The sequence below is a fragment of the Buteo buteo genome, chromosome Z (genome assembly GCF_964188355.1).
Source record: "Buteo buteo chromosome Z, bButBut1.hap1.1, whole genome shotgun sequence".
Classification (NCBI taxonomy): domain Eukaryota; kingdom Metazoa; phylum Chordata; class Aves; order Accipitriformes; family Accipitridae; genus Buteo; species Buteo buteo.
Window position 1 is genome coordinate 26,499,364 of NC_134204.1, and position 22,118 is coordinate 26,521,481.

Here is a 22,118-nt window from a genome sequence, read left to right on the forward strand (position 1 = left end):
TGTAAACAAATGTCCCGATAATGAGTGTTCAGGTGTAAATGTACTTTCACAAATGTTGAATTTTAAAGAGCAGATTTTGAGTGAGTTACTCTGTTTCTCTTTGTTCACTGGCATGGAATTTTCATAACCTTTCCCCATAGAAATGCCTCTCCTGTATATTGTAGCTATCTTCTGTCTACAAATAAAGGGAAAATAACTGCTAGTCTGTAGTTAGGCTAGTCATCATCACAAAGCCAGTGTTTGGCAAATGCTGTCACATTGTAGTGTCTGATGCTCTGTGTTTTCCCTTTATATCAACTATAAATCAAATATTTCTGTGTGATAATCATTAACAAATCTTATTTTCATAGCAAGTCACCAAGAATATGTACGTGATTTTTAACTCTTGAAAGACTGAATGACTTTCTAAAAATATACAGTACTTTAGTGATGTTGATTTAGAATTTTATTCTTAATATATATTTCCTTACGTACTGACAGGTACTATATTTATGTGAAAATAATATATGAACTCCGTCTCTTTTTTTTTTCCATGTCACATAGCCTCAAAATATGTAACAGTCTTTGTAAAGACAAAAAATATTTGGGCAAACTCAGAATATGCAAATGTATCTCACATTGTTATGTTTCTAATCTGTCTTGATTTTTTTAAGTGGGAAAAGTATTAAAAGCGGCAAATCTTCCTAAATATTTTTAATTATGTGAAATCAGGTTTAGAGTTAACATTATCACAGAAAGAAAACTAGAAAATAACTGCAGTATAGCAGAAACAGCCATCTTGAAACTATTAGTAAATATTTGGTTGTTTTCTGAATGGTATTCTCATTTACTTTCTTTTTTTTCATATTCACTGATGCATCCTTTGTTACAAACAGAACCATGCTCATAATATAATATCTTAACATGTTAAGAGTTGTCTATGTGAAAAATTCTTTATTTTGGACCTACAAACAACCAATTTACAAGCTAGATTTTAATGTACTACAGTGCAGTTTCCAAAGCTTATTTCAGTCTATGAATTCTGATTGTTTTTATTATCTTTTTTTCAATTTTTTTTTTTAATTCAAATTCTAACCTTTAAGGCAGTATCAACTTTCAGAAAAAGTAAAAAATAATTACTGACCTTGTGGGGAAAATGAAAGTTTCTCACAAAGAATAAATACTTACTATACAGAGTGATTAATTTTTGCAGCTGAAAGATTTTTTTTAATGACTTTCTGGTCTATGTATTTAGTTGAGCTTAACACACATTTTGGAATATCCACATGGGCCTTATGGTAAGAGTAAGCATATAAATGCAATAACACGTACTTAGTCGAAAAAATCGCTATTAACCAAATCCTTCAATGATGGTATATTTAAAACATCTAAATAATTAGCAAATCAGTTTTACTACTAGTGTCTTCTAACTAAAAGTCAACTGCTTCATCCTTTTTATAACTGTATTCAGTTTCACAGATCATATAAGCATATTTATGTTAGAACTCTCTTTAGAAATGAAATTATCTTCCCTATTTTAAGGAACAGATTTCAATTTCCAAAGTTCAAAAGCAGTGGTAAACCCATTGTGTGGTTGTTCTTCTATACACCCTTTTTTAATGGTGAAATAAGTCATCCCGTTCTGTTCCAATTCTTTTTTCACTAAGCGATTCCAGATCAGTGACCATTGATACAAACCGATTAGCCACTGCTAGTTATGCATACTAACACTTTGCGTAAAATTATCTGAGTATCAGACCCTTTGCATCTTGCAAACCACATACAAACTCACATTTTATTGATTTTACATGTTTTCTTCAGAGGTATGGAAAAGTGCTATTGATCCCCTATGTGATTTTGCAAATCCACATGTGAAAATATCAGGCAAAACTCATCCCTGATGCTTTGAGCCACATTGGCTTTCACAGAGCACTGACTTTGTATCACTTTCAGGTTTTAATAAAAGAGGGTAAAATCAAGCCTTGGGGCTATGAAACACAGCAGGAGTGCCAACTACCAACCTATCTATGTGCATACTCAGACATAATCTGCTTCTGTGCTGTCCCAAGACACAACTGTTAAGTAAATAAACTGACTAATAAGACTATTGTTTCTATAATTATCCCCCTGTCAAAATCAACAAGAGAAATAGTGATCTTCCACATCGCAGTGTAAATACATGAAATCATTGATATAACTAGCTAAGTAGATAATTTTTATAGTAGTAACATTGGTTTAGAACCTTCTATTAAAGGGAGAGGTCTTTGAATGTATCTATAATCCGGACAAAAGAAATAGATTGACCGTGATGGGTGACATTAGAGAAGTGCCCCATGTTTCCTTAATTAGTATAATGTGTTATGAGATTTTGATATGCTTAGTTTAAAAAGAAAAAAGACAGGAATTACTTCTCGTTTAAAGAGAACCTGCTTCCTGCTTAAGTGGCTAATATTTTAATTAAGTCTGGAGTGAAGTTTTTTGAGTATCTCCTGATAAACTCCCTCCTTTATGTTGATGGTAATTAAACAGATCCCCATGGGCTTGGGTAGGCGCTTTGCAAGGCCCATGCTAATTGTCAGACATGAGACACTGACCAGTTGGTTTGCTCTTGAATAGCCCACAGCGTGCTGTCAGCCCAGCAGTTTGATTTTTCTGTGTTGTGAGCTGTTGTCAGGGCTAACTGGGTCCTATTGTGGCTGAAGATGTTGTGCAAATTGAGGCAGATGGCTCTGATTCAGACACGTGTCATTCAGAAACAGGAGAGGAGATTGGCCCTGCAAAGTGGGGTCAGACTGGGTCACAGACCTGCTCTACACTTGTTAGTGTTTTCAAAAGCCCATGTGCAGCAACTTTGTTGTTGTCAAGTAACCAAGGGGAAAGGGAAAAAAAAAAAAAGGCAAAAAAACCCCCATGGTGTGCTCCTTGTAGAAGATGGAAGACGAGGCTGTTGCCATCCTCTTCCTTCCCGTCTCTTGGGCCTGGCTGTGCATGCAGAATGAATTAACAGGATTGACAGTAACTCACTATGCCTAAAATGGCTTTTCAGTCAATTGCGGTGCTTAAAAGGCTAGTTTTGCTTTTAATTCCATGTAATTAGTGGGTTTTTCGTGTCTTGGAATTTAGTAATGGTGCATTAGTCCTAACTTTCGTTTATCTGATTGGTTGTTTAGGTTTTTTTAATTTGCTTTGTAGGATTTTTAATAATTATAAAACATTTAGAAATGGTGGCCACATTTTTATGATTAAATATTCTGGAGATAAATTCACAGATGGAAGGATTTGGTGTCTTGCTGTTACCATCATTTCAAATGATCATGTTGGATGTTTATAACTGACTATTTTTAGTTTGAATTAATTCCCTAGATGGCAGGAGGATGCACTTTTCTGAAAGTACAACAATTTGGCTTTCTGGAAGTGTTCTACTACATTTAGCATAGTCGCATTTTCTTTGGAGCACCAAATAATGATAGTTATCCATGGAAAACTCCAAACAGCTGAATTCAAGTTGCCAGTGTGCACAAGTATTGTAGATGAACTGAAGAATCAGAACTTACATAAAAATTTTATTTAAATAGAGTTTAGTTCGTACTATTAAATACACAATTTTGCATGATACTTTTTTGTCCTTCTTAAATGTAAAAATATGTACACAATGCTGAAAAAATTCTTTCTGAAGAATTTATGAAGGTTTTTATGGTTTATCCCCTGAAATGCATTAATGAAATTGGAGGTATTTTATTATATTTGAGCTCATTTAACTTTTGCAGAAAGAAATATTAGCAGTCTTTGACCTTAAGATCCTCAGTGATTTTTTTAAAATTTTTTATTTTTTTATTTTTCCTTCCCCCACCAGGTTTGCAGCTAAGACTGTGCACAGTGGGTCACTGATGCTAGTCACAGTGGAGCTGAAGGAGAGCTCTACAGCACAGCTCATCATAAACACTGAGAAAACCGTGATTGGTTCTGTTCTGCTGCGGGAGCTGAAGCCTGTCCTGTCCCAGGGGTAACCTGCTTACATCTGGACTTCAGAATCTGGCACACAACAAAAGTGCCTGGCATCCACTACTGCTGCCTTTCATTTATAATAATAGCCCTTCCATCTGGCAGTGGGGGAAGAATACACTCTTGACATTCTTGTCTTCTGCTTTAGAATGCTAGTGTGTATCTATCATGTATGCAAGTCCTTTCCTTTTTTTTCTGCTTGCTAACCAAAGAACATATATTTTACTGTCAGTTATCTGCGCTTTTAAATGTATTTCCCATTTGTTCTACCTTAGTCCTTCCCTCTCTGCTCCCTTCCCCCACTACCTTTCTTCCCCATTGGTTTTCCTCACTGTAGTGGACAAATACTAGATAATAAAGTTCAAGGGAAATCACACTGCTTGAAAACTGAGTTTAAATGGCAAGTAGGTTCCAGCAACATATACAACAACTACGTGATTCAGAGAGGTTTTGTTGCGTAAGTGTAAAAATACAACAGGTACAACAAAATGGTGTTTGCTTTCTGGAAATGCTTGTAAACCTAAACTCATCTGTTAATATTGTTCCTACCTACTGCCATTTTCTCAAATATTTCTGTTAAGTTGCCAATAAAGTAGTGCTATGAGCAGAAGCTCCCTCCTTCTTGTTTTGGTAGAGAACTGACAACAGTGATCACCAGCATTGTATATAACTGGTTAATTAAAGTAAATACTAACGAGGTTGGACACTACATATGCATCAGCAAACTATTCTTGTGAAAGTAGCCAGTGTTTGTGCTCCTATTGTAATTTTCTGCTATGCAGTTATTTTTTGTTAATAAACAAAGCCAGTAACTGCTTATTTTCAGATTGGCCCATTCACAAAATAGTGATTGAAATATTAGAAATTAGTATTATATGAAATACTGATTATTAGAATATTGTGGCAAATATTGTCATCTAGCTTAAATTATTCACATCCTTTCTTCAAATTTATTTTGTAAACTGAGATTAAAACATCTCCCACCTGTGCATAAACCAGGGCTCGAGGCAAAGACAAATTCATCTGAACTAGGGCTGAGAAGACCAGCAGCTGTGCAACCTTTATTGCACCCAGTTTTCTGCCTGTAGCCGAGGTGTCACTGATTTTGACCTTCCGTTCACATTCTGGTTACATGGTAGGATGGAAGAAGCTGAGCTTTATCATTTCATATAAGTTCTCCTCACTTGCAACATGTAACTAGTAACTCATGGCTCTGCTACAGATGTTTTATGACACAGAGAAGATACTTAGATAACTGTAACCTGCTCTGTCAGCAGGACCCTTGCATGGTCCTTTGATACTGACTAAATGGTGCTGTTTTGGTTTAGCTTTCTGCATATTAGGAAATACTGCTTCATCAGAAATGTTGCGTTACTGCACACTGGAAAGTTCTTCTAAAATTTTCTACTTAAATTTGGTAGAACTAAAAGGTAGCTCCAACATGCATCAGAGTTTATTGGCAAATTCTAAATAGGGGTTGGTTTTTTTACGTATTGAAGTTGCACTTCTGTGAGAAATGTAGTTCTAGGTTTTGCTGGCACCCAAAATATACCTCTGATACTTCTCAGACAAAGAAACAAGAATCTTATGCCCTCAACAGAAATGTACATGTTCTTAATCAACATTTACATTGTTTTCTGCAGTCCTAATCCTGCAATAAGTTTTTTCTTGAATTACAGTTTTCAAGTGTGATATAAGTTATTCAAACAGGTGAAAAATTATTCATTGTAGAAAATACCATCATCTCAGAGAAAATGCAGATTGGTCTAGATGGTATTTGATATTAAGACTTATTGAGAAGGTGGTGAGGGAAGGGTACAGAACCACGCCTCCTGAGAAAAGACTGAACTGCAAAATATTCAGCCATGTTTGTAAAGGAGAAAACAAACAGGAATTGTTTCTTGTACCACAGTATAAATCAAAGGAAAGCATATTAATGCTATGTAAGTCACACATGTTGCTGAGTAATTTCTGCCTCCCTGGAGTACTTTGTACACTTTAATAGTGAAGCCCAGAAACATGTGTATAGTAAGGATATTTGGGGAGTTTCTGGTATTAATTTACATTTTTCAACACTTTATGACTTGGTCCAGTGGTTCAATAACTCTTGATACAGATTTTGGGGCCAATGGTGTGACCTGAAAATTTATGCTGCCTTCTCTTAATAGTAAGTTGGAGAGAAACTTTCTTTAAAGACAGATATTTAAAGTAAAATATCTCTGCATGCAATAAAGCTCTGCTCTTCAGAGGGAGAAGACATGAGCACGTGTACATGTCTTACATTAATAGTGGAAGTTGCACTCCATCACAATTCAGCCAGTTAGCAGTAGCTAACAATATTTTCTTGGTTTTGCTATATATAATTTTTATTCACTTTTTTCCATATTTTTCATCATTTATAGAGGCATATTAAAGGTTATTAGGATATGAAGTAGATGACTAGTCTAAATTGCAATCTAGAATTCACTTCAGAGTGATTTGCTTGTACCAGGTAGCAGCAGCTCCTATCTCTGTGGGCAGGCTTTTCAGTCAGGAGCTGTGCACTGAGAACCACCTGGCTTCAGCGAGAATCTAGACCTGGGCAGCCTTGCATGTGTGACTCAGGATGTGGGACCAAGGCTAAAGCATAGTATTGCAGGACTGCTGTGGTGGGTTTTGCTAAGATGGTTAGGGAATTGTATCAAGGTCTAATTTAAGGAGCAGGAGGTGAGGGTTAGTTACTTAAATTATAAAGGGTTCAAATGCAAGAGAACCTGCAGAAACATAGGAAAACCAGTAACAACTACGAACTGAAATATCATAAATAGGAAATATGGTTATAATTTTATTAACTGTTTAATTCACTCATGCCCAAGGTAAGTAAAATTCAAAGATGCCAAGCTTATTGTGATTTAGTCCAAGCTTTAAAACTGATGCTGGTAATTATGGATTGAAGAATCATGCAACAAGAGCAAGGGCAGACATAAGAAAGTTTCTATGTAGTGAGAGATTTACAGTTTACCCCTTCTTTGCTTCCTGGTTGTTTCCACACACACACATATTCCCCCTTGTGAACAGGAGGGGTTTTTTTCTGAATTTTCAAATTCAGTTATTCCAAAATAACTCAAGCCGTTTGGAAAGAATAGTGTATGGGGAAGATTTGTTACGTTACTACAGATGGCAGAATATAAATACATGCTTGATGCATGCCAGTCAAATTTATGTAATTTTTTTCCTCTTGTTTTCCTTTCATATTTTATGATGTTGTATAAAAGGATAATATATTTTTCTCCTGCATACCCTGGTTTAATTCTAGTAACTAATTTCTAAAGAAAAATAGCAGAGATAGAAGTGGGTCTAGAGCTAGAAACAAAATAATGGAAGATATAAATAGAATACTGTGTGAAAGGATAGTGGAAATAATGAAAGTGTTTTTAAAGCAGGGACATGATACAGTATATGAAACAGTGAATGGCATAGAAAAGATAAATTGGGCTTTCCTGATGATCTTTTCTACTAACTCAGGAACAAGGTGGCGTTTTGTCACATTTCTAAGGCAATATATGTAAATTGCAGGAAGGAATTAATTTTTTTCCCTGTGTTCTTAAACACAACATGTACTTAAGCTCTGGTCATTTGCTGTTACAAGATAATATGATGTTTATTAAAAGTGGAGCAAAACTGGAATTTTACATTAGCAAAGGAATATACAGATATGTACCGGATAGGATACAAAAGAAAAGGGCTCTAAATCCTCTTGATCTGAAGCTTAGGCTAATTACTGATATTTTGGTGATAGGATGAAATCCTTTTGCACACTTTGCAATGGTCCATTACGATAATTAGTATTAATTATTTTTTAAAAATACTCAATTATAGAACTGTCTAGTTTTGCATACAGTATCTTATATGCTTAAATGAATTTTAACTTAGCACTTAAATGCCCTAACAAGGATTCGGGTAAGCAATGCACAAGTAAGCTGAATCCTCCCAAGCCCTGATCTGACACTTAAGTGTGTGCCTGAAACAAGCGTATGAGGATCAGATTCTGTTCCCTTTATTTTCTGTCAGTTTGTCTTCCTCCCCTTCCCCATATATTTCTTTGTTTTATCATAAAGCGGGTGTTTTTATAACACTTATGTTAAATGTTTTGTGGTGCAGACACCAGGCTTTGCTGTGTTTGCATAGTGTGCTTTCATTGCTGGTAGGAGCCTTTGTGCACAACCCTGACAAAAGCAATGCTTCTGTTCAGGTTACTTTCCTCTTATCTGGTATACTTGCAGTATAGCACAGTCCAGTGAACCTGTTTGGAAGAGAAAGAGATGGTGAACACCACTGCATTTCCAGTCCCACAGCTAACTGGTTTTGCTTCACAAGGTACAAGGTGAACTACTCTTCAGTGGCTGGTAACTCTGAGCCCATGCTATGACCGTACTGTCCCAAATCTTGATCCACTTAAATCCCTGTGTACATTCTGGTGCATATACACCTATCTTTACAAACAGCATTATTTTAAACTCCTCTTTTCATTGTGCACATATAAAAGAGAGGGCAAAAATAAGCTTTGCTGGTTTCCACCGCTGCTTTTCCAGTTCTCTCCAGGTCCCAGCCTGCTCTCACCCTGCTCCTGACAACTTGCATCCTCCTTTGCCCACCCTCCCAGTCATGGCTTTCAGAGGAGAGGGAAGGGACAGCAACTCTGCCCTTGGCACCATCTAATGGAGCATACATGTTGTGAGTCTCTGTTCACATGTCCGTGCCTCCCTCTGGCTCAAACCAGACCTAGTTGTCCTCCTTGATGGGAAGGATTTAGACTAAGCCTTGCAAAAACAGCTGACAAGTCACCCTGCTTCTTCAAGAAAGAGCAAAAGCTGTGGGTGCCCTCGGGTCCTTCTCGCCCTCCTGCCCTGTAAAAATGCTGGTGGACTGTGGATGGGCAGTGGAAAGGTGGTGAAAGGCCTCTTGTACCAGCCGTGACTGGCTGCCATTCAGCCGCTAGCCATGACAAATGGCAGGTGGGTGAAGGAGATGGCTCCTAAAAATGAGGGAGCACCCTGGTGCTTCCAGCCTCCCTGCAGAGCTTCAGCCTTGTCTTGGACCATGGGACACCCACCAGCTCGGGCTCAGGGCAGCACCCCGAGTCCGGCAGCTGGAGCAGAGCTGGCAAGGGAGGCGCAGGGAGGGCAGGAGCCTTGGGAGAAGCAGCGTCAGCTCCTTTCCTTCTGCAACACATCACATCCGACCAAAATAGCTGCTCCTCGTCACCTCCAAGCACCACCAGCAGCCACAGGCCATCCATGTTCACGGGACTTTGAGGCCTAGGCAGCCAGGGGGGCTGGCAGGTAGTGGTAGCTACAGGTGCCCTCCGAGTTGAGGCCTGTGGCTTCACAGGGTAGGTGGAGCGGCTTCTGCTCAGCCTGCAGCCACCCCTCACATGCCCGGCCTGGGCCTGCCGCCACAGCCAGGGTGCCGGAGAGGCCCCCGGGTGCCAACAGCCTGCTTGGGTGAAGGAGGAAGGCAGGAGGGCCGGAGGAGAGCAAGCCCCCTTTCCCAGGCGGCGGAAGCGGGAGTTGTGTGGGATACTGGCCTCCGGAAGGGGCTGCAGCTTCAATGGCGGTTTGTAATTAAATTCCAAGCTGAGAGGTGTGGGCTGAGCAGCCTAAGGCCGCCTGCGGGAGGCTTTGCCTGGGTGCGAGTCCTGGGGGTCGTGGCAGCCTCCGCTCCCAGTGACGCTGAGCAGACCCGTGTGCATGCGCACCAGGGCTGCAGGCTCTGCCCCGGGTCACTGCAGACCCCGTCATCTTCTCCTAAACAGTGCCTGGAGGCTTGTACGTAACGTATGTCACTGCTCTTCTTCCTTCTCTTTGCGGATGGTGTTTCACATGCAGAATAAGTTGATCCTGCTATATTATTTCCTATCATTTTCTTTTTGGTTTGCCTTGATTTTGTATATTTGCGTGAGGATCTTCGGGCATTTATTTGCGCTTGGCTTGTGCACCAGCAATGAACAGTGTACCAGCGCTTGCTGAATCTTGTTTGGAAAGTAAATGCTATTCTATATGACTCTAAAACATCAGTTGTGAGGGAAGGAGAAGAGATGAAAGAATTACCAATTCGGTTATTTTTTTAGACTGGTTTTTTCCAATTCTGGCGAAAAGCAGGTATCCATCCCACTTGGTACCATTGATTCCTTCCTCAGCCATCTTTCTTCAAATATTTGCAGATCCATGCTCTAAAGCAAACCAGCAAGATGATTTGGGTTTAAAGACCTAACCTTTTCTGTAAGGCTGCAGTGTTTTGGTGGGATTTGGGATTGGTTTTGGTGATCAGATCATTTCACTGATGGGGCTTGGAGTGCAGCCCTCCAGGTGTTTGGAGTGGGCACATTTGCAAGGGGTTACACCCTGGTGAGGCAGGGAGAAGAACCCTTTCCATTCTTCTTGCCCTTACTGTCTCAATACCATGCCTGAACAGCACCAAAGTGGCTTCTTTTAGCAGATAAAAAAAGGGCACCTCTTTGACACCAGGTCCAAAAGAAACTGTTCTGCTCCAGCTGGATCTGCAGGCCTTTGCCAGTGCCTGGGTTTGGGCAAAGTTAGTTGGTGGCTCAGCTTCACGTAATTGAAAGTCATTCTGATTTCTGCACTGTGGTGTAATTGCTTAAAAAAACATGTTATTTGATGATTAAGATTCTGGAGTGAATTGTGTTCTTTTGGGTTCTTACACTGTTTCTCCATCAGGGACTTGGTTTCAGCGGTGTGCAGCTGCTGGAGTTGATTTACAGTGCTGCGGCTGTGGCTAGTCATAAATAAATCCTCTTATATAGTTGTTATGAACACCTGTTAGATCATCTGTCAGCAAAGCGCTGTTCACATTTATCATGGTGCGGTAGTTATTTTACCTCAATCCATTTCCAACTGACTCGGCCTCCATCACTGGATTACTATTACCACACCATAATCGCTCGTTTCCACTCCATGTTACAACTTGCAGATAAAAGATTTCACTACTTGGCCAAATTTCATAAATAAAGGAGCAGTTCAGTGCAGTAAAAGTTTATTTTTGTCATCATTTGTCACCCCATTATTCTATAAATCAAATGGAATAGCGCTATTGCTAGCTCAGGCGTTGCTGTCAGCCCTAAGCATGGAAATGGTCCGTTTCTTCTTTTTAGATGAGATGACATGTCTTTCAGACTTAACTGGCTTATGGCTTTGTTTCACCCATTTTATTTTATCGCCCCTTCAGAAAAATCCTTGGGGACCAGAGAGACTAAAGGAGTAAAATGGAATCAGAAAACACAGTAAAACATGCTGCTTTAGCTGTGTTATGTACATTTCCCGCCCCCACAATTATTCATTTACAAACTCCTCTGCAAAAATAATGGATCTGGATATAAACAGCCCCTCAATGCATTCTCTGGCTTTGTGCAGATTTTATCACTCATGTCAAAACCCTGGGACTGAAAGGCCTCCAGAGAGGGTGCTTCAAAGTCCTGCTAATGTGTCTGCTCCTAAATGGACTTCCCACCTGTGCAGGGGTACATCATGGGGTTTTGCTTTTGTTTTGAAGGTCTGCACTGATGACTTGCATTTTGGGGTCTAAACCATGTAATAACACCATGCTGCGCCTTGCTATGCAGCTTCACAACCAAAACACCAGGATATTCCCCTGCACCTTCCCAGGTGCAACCTTCACAGAAACATTGTTTGCTTTTTGACTTTTGAATGATTTCTTAACTCTAGCTATAAAATCTGTTCCTGGGCTGTGCCTTGATTTTTTGGCACTGTGTCCATTACAGACACTTGGAGTTTGCTTGATTTATTGAGAAGTTAGGAGATGGGTCTCAGACTAAATTTTGAAGAACGCAATATTCTTTTGTTTAAAAAGAGCCGGATAGGATGATGATAAAGGGATGGGGTAATAGAAAAGGGTTTATAGTTGATATTATACTTCTGAGTTGGTTCTAATTCAAGTTACATTCTTCATAGTCATTATGTAGCTCATAAATTCAATAAAGTGTTTTACTATTACTATAAAAATGACAGGAGGGGGGTTTTATGTTGTAAGTTTCGTTAGTTGCTCTTCCTGTTTTATGTTGAAGTTCTCAGGCCGTTATGTCATTAAACTCCTTGGAGTCTGAAGGGCTCAGGCCCCTCTGTTCCTTATCACTGGTGCAGTGCCTGCTGTGGGACAAATGTCTGTGTGGTCGGTCTCTGTCATCATCACCTTCCTTGTTGATGTCGTTCTTCGGTTCCATCTTGGCTTTGTTTTTCATTCAGAAGCCCAGGTACCTGCCTTTGTGAGGAGGCAATGGGTGTTTTAGGGTGGCTTTGGCCCTGCTTTGGATTCTGAGCTCTGGACATCAGTTCTCACCTGTTGCTGAGCTACTCACACGTGAAAATGGCTAAACCTTCTTATTCCAGTGGGTCTTGGGTGGCTGTGGGAAGATCCTGCTGCCAAAGAGGAATGCTGCGCTACGGAAATAAAATGCCTTTGGAGAGTTCACCCTTTCCCTTTGCCTTCCTGAAAAGACTTGCTGTGACTTTTCTCCAGCCACCATTGTAAAATTACAAACTCGTCTTGGTTTGAGAGTCTTGTTCAGTTTGGCTGTGGGCAAATGCTTGCAAACACAGTCTTGTGCATTTGCTGGGAAGGTCTCTAAAGGCAAATCCAGGAGCGTTTTTGCTTTTTCATTGATGGGGGGAATTTTTTCAAAGGCACTGTATAATTTCTGTTATTTCTGCTTCATTAGGGGAAAGAAGCATCAAATATCTGACCCTGGAGCCTTTGCTTTCTCCAGATGTTTACTTTGCACACAAATAATCTGCATGAAAACAGCAACTGCTAATTCAGTGGCCAAAGAGCATCAGGACCCTAATCTAAAACCTCCCAATCCATCCAGCTGTCTGGCATTTGCTATTATAGGGCACCAACAGAGAAATGAGGCTGTGGCTTTATCACTGCACCCTGGGTGACAACTTGATTTTCTGCTTTCACGCAGGCAGCAGCAGCCCAACATGATGGGGCTGTTAATTTGTGCATTTCATGGTGTCTGTCAGGGGGCCGGGAGAGGAGGGTTTCAGGGGAAGGGAATGGAGCATGTCCCAGCCTCGGAAGCACCTGTCTGCATTGACGGCACAGAGCACTTCTTATTAGCGTGCAGGTCTCTAAATGCAGCCCCAGGATGACAGCCTGGCATTCCCAGCACCCACACAGTGTGACAGGCGCAGGCAGCCGGTCCCATTGTTTGCCCTTGATGAGCATGTCATTAATGGAAATAGAAGAAAGTGAGGGCCACATCAGTATTCAAATAGCCTCCATCCTCTCTGCCATTCAACCGCCTGGCTCAGGCGGCTGCAGATTTCCTTCTGCAGCTCCACTTACACATTTTCACAGATTTATTCCCATTGCATACAAATCCCCTCCATGCGGCTCTGGCCCCATGCCCCCCCCCCCCTTCCCTCACATGCACAAACATGTTCTTCAGCATCATTTGATCTGCTAAAATGAAAGTGGGGTTTCTCCCTTTCCTCCCTGTTTTGTGAATTGCTAAGGTATCATTAGCAAATAGTTGCTATTTGCAACCCAGGAAATGGAAGGTGCTATTCTTTAAACTTGAAGCATCAAGCAAGGGCTTGATGTATTGTTTGTAATGTTCTTATTTGCTCCCAAGCAACTATTGGTGCTTGCCTGGGTGACCTGTTTCTTTATAATAGATTGCAATATATTTGTTTTGGAACATTTCACCTGGCAGGTATGGAGTAAGAGGATTGCAGGCAGAAGGGGAAGTAAGTAAAAAATCTATATTCCTCCTTAATGACAGTCTCACTGGAAACATCAGTAAAGTCACACTCCCTCAAAACCCTGTCTCAAAATTCTCTGCCTTGACACTAGCTGGACCATGGATACCTGGAGGCAATTACCCATCTTGCTGGGCTACACCATCTTAGGCTGTCTGTACCCCTCTGATCTCGCACGTGCAGTGTGAGCTCTTTGGGGGCGGGTGGTGTGTTGGCCTCCTGTATTTTTATGGCATGGACCATGGCAGGATGCGGATTGGTGATTAGTGCTATAGAGCACTCCAGCAAAACAAATAACACAGTATCATAATTCAGCTGGTATGAAGAATGTGCCTTGAGCACACTGGCATCCAGCCAGATCTTAAATGTATGTTTCTGTGCTTTAGTTTTGTGTTAGTCTGTTTTTGTAATAATATAATTAGTGCTCACAGGGGAGGCTATTGACACTACCACCAGGATCAGTTTGCTCTTTGCAGTATTTCCAAATCATTCTCGTTACACATCCAACTTGCAGGTCGGATGTGGTACCCCTTGCCTTTTGTCTGTTCCTGTCCTCTCTAACCAGTGATTTAGCCTCAAATCTGAAGCTCTCTCCACTAATAAAGGCTGGAGCCAACAACGAATGAACGCTGCTGGGCGATTTCCAAACCTTGTTACATTTTGTAGCCCTCTTTAACCCCAAGCGGCGTGAGAGAAAGCGAGCCCAGAGATTTTCCATTGGTCAGTTCCAGAACAGATACTGCAGGACTAAATAGCAGAAGCAGAGCTGTTGCAACACGTTTCAGTAAGCAAAACTGCTGCCAAACCACTGTCCTTCCTCACACTCCTTGCAACCACTACTCTGGACTCAAAAATCCTCCCGGGTTGTGATAGCATTGGGTCTTGGGTGTATTTGCCCTAATAAGTTCTTTTCTTCCACCAGTGTCTGTGAGGCCTGCCCTGGCAGTCTTTCCTGCAGCTTTGCTCCTGGCTTCAGTGCAGCGGTGATGTCCGTCTGGTTTTGGCTATGGTCTCTGAGAGCTGGTTGGTGAAATGGTTGGGTTCACATTTAGCTGCCAAAGATGTGTCCCAGCACTATGACCTATGTGAGCATGGGTGCATCCTCTTGCCTTGGCTCCTACTGCTTCCTCTGCTCCTCTTTCTTTTGCTGACCAGTTTGGACTACAGAATATGAGGCAGGATCATGCCTTTCTGTGGGTGTGTACAGCACTTTGTGCAATAGCGCTCTGATTTCAGTAGGAGCCTCTAGGTGTTGCTGTAATATAAATAATAATTGTCTTCAGGGATTAATTCAAAGAGGGCTGTTGAAGTTGAGTGAGACCAAGAGAAGAAACCCATGAGTTATTTCTCATGTTTAGAATGATTAATAATTTCTGCATAGTTTAATAATTCAACAAATTGCAGGAACTGCATTTTATCAGGCTGCCTTCAGCTCAAATTAAGAAAAAAAAAGGCCTTTCCATTGTTTCCACTGGCAAGCAACCAAAGGCCAGTCTTCCTTCACCAGAAATACATCTAGAAATGGCTGTAAGGATATGCTGATAACTTCAAAATTAAAGCTGACTGTAGTATTATAGCAAGTCAAGTACCCTCTTTCTGGGTCACAGCCACAAGCCATGTCCAAATCAAAATGGGGGGCAAGTGGCTCACCTAGAAAAAGCAAAAAGTTTTCAAAATCAATATATGGAAACATAGTGTTCTAGAAACCAAAATGTCACCACCTTCAATACCAGTGTAAGAGTATTTTATGTGGCAACCATCCTGCAACAGTGTCTTGCACAATATACGTACCAGGGACAACAGGGAGAAGTTAAGAAAAATAGTAAACCCTAATCTGGAGGGGTCGGCTGCTGTTCTACTTTTAAAACTAAGCCCCCATCCTTTTAAAAGTAATTTAGAAGATGTGACAGAAACGTACCTAACATGGCATCAGGAGGACTAACTGACAAATGGAGAACAGACATTTATGTAGAATAGTTTATGGGGTACAATTTCAGAAGTAATGAGTACTTTTAAATGCATCACATGTCACTGGAGACAGTAGACAGCACTCGATTTTCTCAGTTCAATTCATAGCCCTCTGAGAAGCAAATCCCTAGGCCATCTTCAGTTGGACACCTTAAAAGCTGAGGCAAATGGGAAGTCTGCCTCCGTCTGTACCCAAAGGCTTGCAGGTAGGGAAAGTCATCTCACTGCAAGCTTGGTCAGGATTGTCATTATCTCAAGCAGACTTTATCTGCTTGAGGTGAGATCGTGGCCACTCCATTTATATCACCTTGACTTGCTACGGAGCTGTCCATATTGTGCTTTACTGCTTATCCCTGATATGAATTAAGTGGAGATGAGAAGTCAATAATTTATTTTCTTCGGGGTTGAACCAGTCAAGGGTAGATTTTCTCTTTGGCTATGCAATTTAGAAATTTTGTGGATGATGGCTGAAGAACAGTTCCAGATTTGTCATCTAGGGAGCAGGTCTGACTGCATGCACATGCGTACAAGTGCCCATACAACAGTGCACCATGGGCAAGAGGACAGTTTCACAATCAGCATGCAGTATTTTAACTTAGCAGGCTTGTATGCTCTGCTCTCCAGGGGAGGTATCACTTTCCCTGTGTATATAGTATCACAAAGGTCCAGCTTTGTGAAACAGAGGCTACATCATTCCTACGTGGAGGATAATATAGGAGACTTTAGGTAACATGCAAACTTTTGTTGCAATACCTAAAAGACCCTTGGGAAGGTGAAGGAATAGCTTGTTCCCCATGCCCATAATGGATAGGAAGTAATGTATCAAGGCTCAGTTTAGGCACAGGAAAGCTATCTGACACTAGGGACAGTGCAGCCATGGAGAAGGCTGTCTGGAGGCTCCAGAACTAGAAATCATTACACGTTAAGCAAATAATCTGTCAGGAATTACATACAGTACAGCTGATCCAGCTTTAGGACACAGACAAGATGATTTCTAGTCCTTTTATTTAATGTGAATGTGTAAGGAATATTTAAAATCTAGTTGACCTTCTATCTTACGTACTCCTTGCTTAGGTTTATGTGCTTGGACAGTGTTACTAGGGAACAAAAAATGTTTTTGCTCAGTTGCTACCTGCTTCACTCTTTCCCATGCTTCCATCTTCTGACCAAGCTTCTGCCATTCTTTTTCTCCAGTCAGTGAACTGGTCAAATGCACAGTTATGAAGATGTGGAGTGCAACTTTCTGATACTTAGATAGTTGCTACTAAGTGGTAGCTACCAGCTACTAATTTTTATACCACTAAGTGCTGTCAGCTCCTGCCTTTTCAGAGGAACAAAGCAATTCTGTGGCAGATGTCTATAGCACAATATGTGCCTATTTTGCTGGCTACAACTATATGCTTCTCAGGAGGTGTAAAAACTTTGTAATGAACAGTAAGCAGTAGCATAACACAGTCTCTATTACTAATTTTCCCAACTCATATATATTTCACTGTTGCTACATTCTGTATCTTTCTTGACAACATCTCTGTGCTATCTTCCTTTCTCAGAGCCCTGTTGGCAAAGCAGTTCTTTACAGCTTGGCACCCTTTTTGATTGCTTCAGCTTTTCTTTGCATCTTTCCATTCAGAAAGTTGCAGTTTGTTTACCAAGCACCAGATTTGGGATGTTTGAAGCAAACAATAAGTAAAAGGCTGTTCTTTTTAAAAAGTCAGGCAGACATTATCATTTCTGTTGGCTTTTTCAAAGCACTTCTTTTAACCATGTAAAGTTAGGGGCTGAATTTCCAGTGTCCCTTTAACATTTTTTGGTTTTTTTATTGCATATTTTCCTCCAAGACTTCATGCTTGCCTTCAATTTTCATAATGTGTGGAGCACATTCATCCATCTTCTCTTACCATTTTTTCTTTCTGGAGTTCTAACAGCTCTAAGGAAGTCTCAGTTCATTGCTCCACTTCTGAAGGCAACTCCTCTGACTGAGTTGCAGAGCACAAGGGAAAGAGAAAAGCGGTTGCCAGCACAGTGCTTCCAGCAGCCTTCTGACTGGAAATGTGGTGTTTCCCAGTATCTGAACATAAAAACCATAGTGAGCTCTGGTCTGTCTAGTAGGGTGCTGCGGTATCTGGGTTCACCTCCTCAGGGGATGGTGCAGTTCTGTTATTGAAAAGATGTCCTTTTTTCTCTGCATGTGCTTTGAAATGAGATTGCTGAATGGCGCTTCCTATTTGGTGCTTCGTGTTAGCTGCAGTTAGTTAGTGGGTTTATGTGGTGGGCTGACCCTGGCTGGACGCCAGGTGCCCACCAAAGCCACTCAATCACTCCCCCTCTTCAGCTGGACAGGGGAGAGAAAATATAATGAAAGGCTCATGGGTCGAGATAAGGACAGGAGAGATCACTCACCAATTACTGTCACGGGCAAAACAGACTCAACTTGGGGAAAATTAATTTAATTTATTACCAATCAAATCAGAGTACAATAATGAGAAATAAAACCAAATCTTAAAAACACCTTCCCCCCACCCCTCCCTTCTCCCCGGGCTCAACTTCACTCCCAATTTTCTCTACCTTCTCTCCCCCGAGCAGCGCAGGGGGTTGCAGTCAGTTCATCACACATTGTCTTTGCCTCTTCTTCCTCCTCATGCTCTTCCCCTCCTCCAGCATGGGGTCCCTCCCATGGGAGACAGTCCTCCACAAACTTCTCCAATATGAGTCCTTCCCATGTGCTGCAGTTCTTCATGAAATGCTCTAGCATGGGTCCTTTCCATGAGGTGCAGTCCTTTAGGAAAGGACTGCTCCAGCGTGGGTGCCCCATGAGATCACAGGTCCTGCCAGCAATCCTGCACCAGCGCAGGCTTCCCACAGGGTCACAGCCTCCTTTGGCCATCCACCTGCTCCGGTGTGGGGTCCTCCATGGGCTGCAGGTGGATATCTGCTCCACCGTGGACCTCCATGGGCTGCAGGGGGACAGCCTGCCTCACCGTGGTCTTCACCACGGGCTGCAGGGGAATCTCTGCTCTGGCACCTGGAGCACCTCCTCCCCCTCCTTCTTCACTGACCTGGGGGTCTGCAGGGCTGTTTCTCTCACATACTGTCACTCCTTTCTTCTCTGGCAGAAGCTTTTATTTTGGGGTTTTTTTTCCCCTTCTTAAATGCATTATACCACTGTCACTTATGGGCTGGGCCTTGGCCAGCAGCAGGTCCATCTTGAAGCCAGCTGGAACTGGCTCTGTCAGACATGGAGAAAGCTTCTGACATCTCTGTCAGAGAAGCCACCTGTCTAGCCCCCCCGCTACCAAAACTTTGCCACGCAAACCCAATACACTTCAGCTGAAAAGTTCTTGCTTTTTTTCTCATGCATCTGCACACCCACTGCAGATTCGTATGTTTTCTTTGCTTTCTCCCATGTGAAATAACTGTTATTTTGACTGTGTTCACTCCAGTAGAGGTATGGGAGAGCCAAACAGACCAAGGTAATATTGTGATGGCACAGTACCCAAATGTGGCAAAGAAAATAGGCAGCTCTAGACCAATAGCTCAAAAGTGTGAGAAAAATTACCAAAGTGGTCACTAAACAAATCTAAATCAGAAATTAAATGCCTTCACTCCCTTTATTTTTTAGATGGAAAATAGTACATGCTATTTAGATCTCTGTAGTGTATTTACAGCCCTCTGTGTTTCTGATATGACACAGCCCTAGCTGTAGAAATGGAAGGTTTCTGTATTTGTATTTACAGCTACGATGTTAAGTGTACTTTGACATATTTGAATATACATATATATTTTAGTTTTTGATAGTGCTTTTGTGGAATTTTAAATAAAAAGTATCATTCCTTATGCATGTGATACAGGGTCCTTTTACATCATACCTCCCTTGTGTCATCTCACAGGCAGTAGGGTTTCTCTCCTGAGCTGTGTGTAAAATGTACAGGCAGGAGGAAGTGTGGAGGGTTTTTTTCCCCTACATGTGTGGAAGATTAGTTCCATAAGAAGGTGGAGGTCCTTTTATATGGACATACATTTCTCATGGCAGACATGTCCAGAGAGCTGCTTTGGGACTGGGAAAGCTTTGACCTATCCACCACTTCGTCTATATAATTTTTGGAGATGCTTTGCCCTTCACTTCTTATAAAAAGAAAGAAAACCTCACAGACTTTAGTTTTGTCTTGTCATGGGGAGGACTATTCTTCTGGAATCCTATGGGGGAGATTGCTCGTGTTGTGCTGCAGGTGATTTAGTATGATTTTCTGTCTCACATCATAGACAGCTTTGAAGGTTTTACAAATAAATGACCCACAATTTTAGCCTATTTCTGCTGGGGTTTTGCATTCTTTAAATACTAAAGGCATGTGAAAACATCTTCCTTTATCTAAGAAAAGTCCACATTTGAATGGAAACTAAACATATGGTCTCTTTCAGATCATATATGTAATACTGCACTCCTCATTATATTGTTTTTGTTTCACTGACTGTTTTCTGCAGTCTGGTATTCTGACTGTATGCCCTGATATTTATTTTTAATGAGATGCACTTCTGTTCTTTCACTGCTTACTAACACTTTAATTTGAGAAGCAGTTTTCACTAGCCCTGCAAATATCCAATGTTCTTTGCAAAGTCAAGTCCATTTCCTGCAATAACCTTGCTTTGACCTGTTATGTTATATCACAAATTATTCAGTCTCTAATTGGTTCATCTTTTAACTACAAATTCACATGACTTAGCTTTATTACATAGCTCTGTGACAAGCTTGTGTGGATCAAAGTAGTGTCACATTTTTAAGGAACTTTCTCTAGCAGCTCGCAAGTCCCTTTGTTCTACTGCTCGAATATATTCTTATCATTATTAATATTAGTTTTTTAGACATACTGCTGCCATTCCTAAAGGTCTCATGTGTTTTAGGCATCACCATGTGGAACGCTGTTCAAAACCTGACAAGTTTTTAGCACAGAGAGCGTGAGGTATAGCAGTATGGAGGATTTTCTCATCTAGTTATTGCACTCTGTTTTCTGGGTAAATCTGAAGATGCTGTAGCTTCTTACTCCTTTTAGCCAGATCCTAACCAAACAGAGGGATGAATTTTGCTTGGTATCTACCAAAAATAGAGTTTAATCCTGTAACAAGTAACTAGCATGGAACATGCACATGGATAGTAAAAGGCTAGTTGCTGTCTCTCTGACCCCTTGCACTTTTAACATAAGACAAGGTCTCAGCACCTGTTTTCAATAAGAAATTAACATCTAAACCGAACAAAAGCCCTACAGAGAAGGACTTTCAAGACGGTTCATAATCCAGGCCAGTACTCAAACATAACCATTTGCAGTAAATGCTCATTGGACCTGGACAGCTAGAAGGTACTTGCCTCTCTCCCACAGTCTCCACAGAGAATTTTTTCCATTAAAATAGGCAAAAAGAGGATTTGTTACCTTTTTCCATGCAGAACATTATATTATCTGCCCTGCTAATGATTTGTGTGTTGGTAAGATTCCTACCCTTTATTCTGACGCATGGCCAGGTCTCTAGTGGCTGTTCAGGATGCATCACAAAAAGGGAGAAAGAGTCTTTTCCTTGATGCAGCCACCACCTAAGACAATGCTTGAAGGAGAAAAGCTATTCAGTCAGTCCAAGCATCTATTCATATTGCTTAGGGCTTGTTGTGCTGCGGTCTCTCATCTCTCCATTAATTAATCGTGAAAATACATATAACTAGGAAAACAGCAAATGTAAGCAGGGAATTAATTTATTTTTCATAAATAGAGAATGCCTCATCAGTAGAAAAGCAAAGGCTTGAAGTGTCTCTTCATGTTCCAATTTTTGTTCTGAAGCTGCCTGTTTGGTTGCTTTCTCATCTCTTCTATTTAAACCAAACAATAATCAATTTATTATGATGTTAAAAAAAATATTGTGGCTAAGGGAGAAAGTACTTTTGAGAGAGATTCAAGTTCAGCAGCTGGAAATGAGGGGAAAAAAATTGGGACCACACCAGTCTAATTGATTTTGTTATAGAACAAAATTAGCTGAAGCCAAAGAGCAGTAAAATGCACTCACCTTTATTGTAAGCATTTGAAGCTGTGCTAAATGAAAGGGGGAAAAAAAATCTGCTCTTTGCTCATGGCACAGGCCATTTCTTAGAAAATAAAAATAATTAGTTGTAGAAACAACAACTGAATTGTGCAGTGTTTTGCCTGGATTCCAGGAATGGTGGCTTTAATGAGGCCCTACACTTCACAAATGCTAAAGCAGTTCTTAAATGGGGTTTAATAGGATATTTTCACTGTCTTTCAGCTCTTTGTTCTCAAAGACGTAGGTACCCCAGAGTGAACACATTTAATTTAAGCAAGTTTTAGGCAAATTCATCTCCCATACCTGATGAATATGCTACTATACAGCTCC

General features: G+C 40.9%; 1 protein-coding gene across 2 annotated transcripts in view; it reads left to right on the forward strand.

Moving 5' to 3' along the window:
* Positions 1-4,585, forward strand: part of AP3B1 (adaptor related protein complex 3 subunit beta 1) — a 163,666-nt gene extending 159,081 nt beyond the window's left edge. For both annotated transcript variants that reach the window (XM_075020944.1, XM_075020945.1), the window contains exon 27: positions 3,833-4,585. In XM_075020944.1, coding sequence (XP_074877045.1) covers positions 3,833-3,986 — 154 coding nt within the window. In that variant the 3' untranslated portion in view covers positions 3,987-4,585. The remainder of the gene's footprint in view (positions 1-3,832) is intronic.
* Positions 4,586-22,118: the final 17,533 nt, after the last annotated feature.